This window comes from Pyrgilauda ruficollis, unplaced genomic scaffold, assembly GCF_017590135.1.
Source record: "Pyrgilauda ruficollis isolate IOZ18807 unplaced genomic scaffold, ASM1759013v1 scaffold62, whole genome shotgun sequence".
Classification (NCBI taxonomy): Eukaryota; Metazoa; Chordata; class Aves; order Passeriformes; family Passeridae; genus Pyrgilauda; species Pyrgilauda ruficollis.
Genome location: NW_024527933.1, coordinates 1,515,854 through 1,521,906, shown reverse-complemented (window position 1 = coordinate 1,521,906; position 6,053 = coordinate 1,515,854). Strand labels below are relative to the sequence as shown.

General features: G+C 49.2%; 1 protein-coding gene across 1 annotated transcript; it reads right to left on the bottom strand.

Moving 5' to 3' along the window:
• Positions 1–2,602: 2,602 nt before the first annotated feature.
• On the bottom strand, positions 2,603–5,181 carry TMEM250 (transmembrane protein 250). Its single transcript, XM_041483979.1, has 2 exons — positions 5,032–5,181; positions 2,603–3,154 (listed from the first exon to the last, which is right to left on the bottom strand). The coding sequence occupies exon 2, from the start codon at positions 3,046–3,048 to the stop codon at positions 2,629–2,631; it is 420 nt and encodes a 139-aa protein (XP_041339913.1). The 5' UTR covers positions 3,049–3,154; positions 5,032–5,181; the 3' UTR covers positions 2,603–2,628.
• Between the last annotated feature and the right edge of the window lie 872 nt (positions 5,182–6,053).

Here is a 6,053-nt window from a genome sequence, read left to right as displayed (position 1 = left end):
CACAGGTTATTTTTTGTGATTTAACAAGGACACGTCCTTCTTCCTCAGAACACAGGGCCAGTGGAAATCTGAGCAGCCAAGTGGGTTTATTGAAGGAAGGTGCAAAAGTGAGGCTCCATCTCCTGCTCCCCAAGGACGTGATAATGACCCGAGGCTCCCAAGATGGGATTTTAATGCTCTGTGATTCCGAGGTTTTGCTCAGCATCAGTCACTTACCCACATCTGCCCTTGGCAAGGGTCTCTCAGCCCCAGGAGTGACCTTGAGAGGCTCCAGCTCCAGGCAGATCCCCCATCCCGGCAGCTGCTCAGCAGGGACAGCTCAAAAAAGGCTCACTCAGGCTGTCATATTTACGGAATAAAGCAGTTGGCTGGCAGTCAAATTACAAGTGATGAAAAAGGTTGTGAGACTCCTTGTACCCACGAGCTCCTTTGTTCCTTGACCAAATTAGCGCTGGAAGAACCACCTGCTATTCATGTGTTAATCGCATGATCGCTGCTCCCTTCGCAGGCGCACACACATCAAAGCCGGCCGTGGCACCCTGTTCCTCTGGGGGTTTTCAAAGAACACCGAGAAACCAGAGAAGTTCACGACCTGCCACAGCGCAGACTTTTATCTCCTCAAACCAGCCCAGGTTTGGCCAAGCAGTTGAGTGTGTCCATCACAGAGGAGCAGGCAGGCACAGGACCACAAATCACCACAAATCACCACCTTTTTACCCAAGGAGCGCTGAAATTCAGCCACTTCCAGGTGAAACCAGGTCCCACCGCCCAAGGAGGGTCCCGGCTGCTCTCCCAGGGCTGTTTGCTGTGGAGGTGACAGGTTTTCTGCAGGAATTTTGGAGCACAGCCACCAGAGATGCTCGGGGCTGGCAGCCGGGCTGGGCAGGGAAGCACCGGGCTGGGATTCCCGGGAGCTCTCTGCACACAGAGCAAGCTGCAGCTCACACCTACAGGACACTCAGAACAATCCCAGAAAAGGCTCTGGGGAGCTCTGTTGGGAGGAAAGTTCCAGACACCAGTTTGTGACAGATGCTGATGCTACATCTTTGCTGCAGAAAGAGCCTTTGGCTCTCTTGGGGCTAATCTAAAGTTCACACCACCGTGGCCATTATTTATTCAGCTCTGCTGTTCAGCTGCATCATCTGTAACACTCCATAATGAGAGAATTTTGGGGAGTGCTTCAGCTTTGGGCTCCACACAGAAGCTTCTCTATTTTCTATCCACAAGGCTCCAAACCAAAGTGTGTCAGCAAAAGACTGCACCACTCACAAGCTGAAATGGGAAGGATCTTTCCCTGTAGGCAAGTAGAACTCACAGCTCTGACCAAGAAGGTGATAAAAAATCAGCCACATAATTTCACTCTCGCTTATTTCCCTATGATTGACCCTGAAGATTTTGTGGAGGGAGGGAAAAAGGTTCAGCAGAATTTTTACCAACTTGTTTTCAAACAGTTCCTTAAAGAATGCAGGGAAAAAGGCAATATTCCATCATAAGGCAAAACAAACAAACAAAAGCAGAATAAAAACAAACTTTAGGCCAGTTTCTGGGCTCCATAAATAGAGTTACTCAACTAACTGCAGTGACATCTTAGATCAAGACCAGCGTAGAACTGAGCTGAAAATTCAGCTGCCTTTTTGAGCTGCTGGTAACGCTCTGCAGTGACCCTCCCTCTCCCTGCTGCAGAGGTAGAACAATTTGTGTCATTTCAGGGAACAATTATTGCCAGCTCAGACTGCACTCTGCCTCCAGTCTCTCCTAGGTAAGACAGTCTCACCTCATTGTGCTCCGTGAGACAGAAGAATCTCTGTGAGAAAGCTGGAACGAATCAATTGAGGGAAAAGCAGAAGCAAGTGCCAGGATCTGAACACTGAGGATCAGTGCAATGCGTCCCCCTTAATCACTGCAAAATGAGAACATATTTGCCGTGACTGGGAATTTCAGGGGCACATGACAGCAAGCCCTGCTCCCATCCCTCCTGTGGATTTGTGCTCTTAGGGAAAGACTCAATTACTCAGCACTAAATGCCTGAAAAGGACAAAGCCACTCAAAGCTACATAATCACCTTAAAGTGGATGAAACAGGAGAGTGGGGCAAATGTATGTCGTGCATAAATCTAAAAATAAAAGAGGAAAAAAAATCCCAAAGCCCTAGTCTGTTGAATTTTGGGCCCAAATTCTTATTGGGAATATGCAAAACTAAAACCTACAAGAAAGATACTTATTACATGTCTGAGACAATAAGGAACATTTTTAGGAAAATGGTAAAGATGGATTAAGTGTGAAGTAGAAAATTATCTGGCTTCTGTCCTCCAGATAAATCTCTGCCTTTTTCATGGCCACAGGAATACAGGAACAGCAGGAAAATAGGATCTTATGGATTAATAGGAACTTACACTAACCTGCACCATGCAAAGAATAAAACACCCAGTCAAGTGTTGCACTTTGATAATCAAAATGGCACCTTGACCACCAAAGAGATACAAACTCCAGAGACAAGCACGTTAATTTATCCACAAAAATTATCACTGAGAAATAAATTAATTTATATTAAAAAAAAAAAAGAGGATATTGACACATTTCGGGGCTGGAAGAAAAGTCACCTCCTGATCCCACATGCGCTTGGTTTTATTTACATATCCACAAAGACCATGAAACACCAGCCCAGCCCTCCCACCAGCAGCATGGTCACATGAATCCCGTAGATGAGCAGTTCATTCATGAGGCTGAAGTCCACCCGCCTCCGCCCCAGCAGCAGCAGGATGATGGAGAGTTTGTACTGGAAGCGCAGGAAGATGCGGATGCCGAGGTACTGAAGGCAAAACAAGATCGAGAGAGCCACCCAGAGGATGGAGGTGAAGAGGCTGCAGCTGAAGTACAGCAGGAAGCGGATGAAGCCGTACATCCATCGCGACTTGAGATAGATGTCGAAGTTGTTGTACTTGGTGCGCACCAGGTGCGCGCTGCGCACGGGGCCGCAGGCGGAGTGCAGGCAGGTGGTGTGCGGGCCGTGGAACGAGCGCACCCGCCGGGGAATGGGGATCACCGGCATCGGGCCCCGCCCCGAGCAGCCCGCCCCAGGCCACCGGGGCACATATCAGACGGCAGCGGGACGCGGCGCAGCTAACCCTGGGCTGGATGGCCGCCGAGGGACACACCTGCGGGGAAGGCACAGCGAGCACGTTGGTTTGGTGCTGAGAAATAACACAGACAGGAGGAATTTGCTCTAAATAACACAGACAAGAGGAATTTTCTCGATATAATTTTCTCTGAATGACACAGACAATACAAAGTTTGGGTTCTCCTGAAGCTGCTGAATAGAGCAACTGATCCCAGCCGATTTCCGTATCAGCGCTTCCTTACAATTGCTTTCCAAATCTCAGCTTCTTCCCTTAAAATGTCTTTGTTTTGCCTCTTTGCTTCTTATCCCCCACACAAACACGCTCTATTTCCATGCCAGATTGCAAATAAATTCCCCAGCCAGCACCACTTGTAGCTTGTTATAAACTTTATCCAGTGTTAACGCAGCAAGAGTTTTGGTCTGAAATTATCCTGGCTAATTCATAGATCTTTCCTAATCTAAGAGCCACCCTCCAGAGCCCACCCACCTGAGCAATAATATCCATGTGAGAGCAGTAATATTAATGTATGTGTTTGCACATAGGGTCACATTTCCTTTAAAAGCAAAAAAAAAAAAAAGAGTTCTCTGAGTACTTTCGCAAGTGCATTCCAGATCTGCGCTCATTTCCAAACTTGGCAAAGCTTCACCAAATAAACAAACTGAAAATAATGGAAGGTCTTGGAAGAACAATGAGGCAATCATGTTTTTCACACTCCACAGGATGTACCTCCCCTGGCTCAGGCCAGCCTTGTGCTCTCACTGTCACTGCAAGGCCAGGCCAGGCAGCCTTTCAAAGGCAGCCACCAGTTTATTCCTCCCCTTGGGGACCTGCAGAGATAAGTGAAATTATCTTGATCTTCTGCAGTGTTTAGGATTTGTAATCTTAACATCCTTCCACACACCCATTGTTGTTGTGTGAGTGATGAGCAGGAGCCTCTGAGCTGCTCTCTGCTTCACCCCAGGCTTCTGATGTGCCAAATTCCGGGAATTATGAAATGACAATGCACTCATCAGATAATGCTGGAAAACAACAGGGACTTCCCCAGACCCCTCGCACACCCAAGTGCTCAGACCCAGGCAGATCTTTCCTTTGCTGAACCCAAAATCTGACTGTTCTTTAAATTAAAACTAATTCAAGAGTTACTTCAAGAATTCTTTAGTTTCATTACTAACAGAACTAACCATAGAGCAAATGATAAAGCTGCAGGAAATTGTAGTTTTGATACCAAAAATCCTTCTCTGATTCAATGTGTATCAGTGGGGAAGTCTCTGCCCTGCTTCCTGCCTCAAATTCCATGGAAATGGAAATTCCAGCTCTGATCTGCTCAGCCCACGTTCCAATTCCTTTTTGCCCTTACAGAAATGTGAGCCAGTATTGTCTCTACATGGATCAGGGACTCCCAAAAAGGAGTAAGGGCTAAATTATCATTTAAGGAATTCAGGAAACCAAGGGTTCTCCTCAATCATCACAGACACGCTCATAATTGTGGGTGCCTCTTGCCCTGTTTCCTGTCAGGAGCAGGAAATGCCAGTCAGAAATGTGGCTTTAGCAAGGCACAGGAACTGCTCAGACTCTGAGCCAGCACTGCCTAAACCCAAACCAGCTCTGCAGCAGGGGACCCCACACACTTCCCCCATGGTGGCTGTGAACTGCTCACAGTTTGCTCTCAGAGCTATTTTTGGAGGTCTAAAGCAAGACAGGTCAAAAATCCCAGGCTGGGGATCCAGAATATTCCATTCCTGACGATGCAGCCTCTCCTTGCAACTTCCCTCACAAACTTTTCCAGCAAACTCTTGCACAGCTGCTGTGCCCACCCCGGGCACAAACAGCATCTGGTGGGTTCGTGCTCCTTGGATGAACTCAAACATCAACACTGGAACACTGGGAGGACAAAAGAAACTCTGGATTATTACATTTTAGGGGTGCTGCCATCCAACTCAGGCCGTTCTGGGATGCCACTCAATTCTTGGAACAAAAGAGTGAAGTTTTCCTGTGACACCTTCTAGGAAGAGCGACAGAAACTGCTGAGGTGCTTCATGAACTCACAACTCTCTGCACAGGAGCTGATCTAAAAGACAAAACAACAAAACCGTTTTCAATTTGCTCATTTTGTGCATTAAAACGCTGGCATTTACCAGGCCTCTCCTCAAGCATGAATTTTTAAGCCCGTGAAGACTCTAAAAAGAGCTCAGCACTCAGCAATATAAGGATTCCAGCTTGTGATCCATGCTGGGAACAATCAGGGAGCTGCTACTCAATGCCAGGACAGAAAATCTTGTGCTGCTCACTTTCTCCTGCCACAGAGAGAATGTGTTTCATGTCCTGGGGCACGTGAAACACACGCAGGGAGCACAGACTGTCCAAACTGAACGTGGAACAGCAGATCCTCCCTGGGAGGGTGGCAAGGCCCTGGCACGGGGTGGGTGCCCCTGGATCCCTGGAAGTGTCCCAGGACAGGGCTTGGAGCAGCCTGGCACAGTGGAACGTCCCTGCCCGTGGATGGGGTGAGTTTTTAAGTCCTTTCCGACCCCAAACTTGCAGCGATCCTGTGATTATCCCCCAGCCCGTGTTTCGCCCGTGGTGCCCACACAAAGCTGGGACAGCGCTCCATCGTTTTGGGGCGGCCGGGTCATCCCGGGGCACCATCCCAGATCCCCAGGGGAGCCACCTCCGTGTCCCCCAGGCACCCCCAGCTCGTTAAAAACGCCCAGAACTCTTTCGTTTCCAGGAGATTTCCCTCCCTCTCCGGTACGGAGGGCGGCACGGTGAGCAGCGAGCGGGAACCTCCGCGCCCACCGGGGCTCGGGGCGCTCCCCACGCCCGGAGGGGGAGCACCGGCAGCTCCCACCCGCCCGCAGCCCACGGGACCCTCCGGTGGGCCCCGAGCGCTCCGGGAGGAGCCGCACGAGGTTGGGGACAATGACAAATAAAGGTT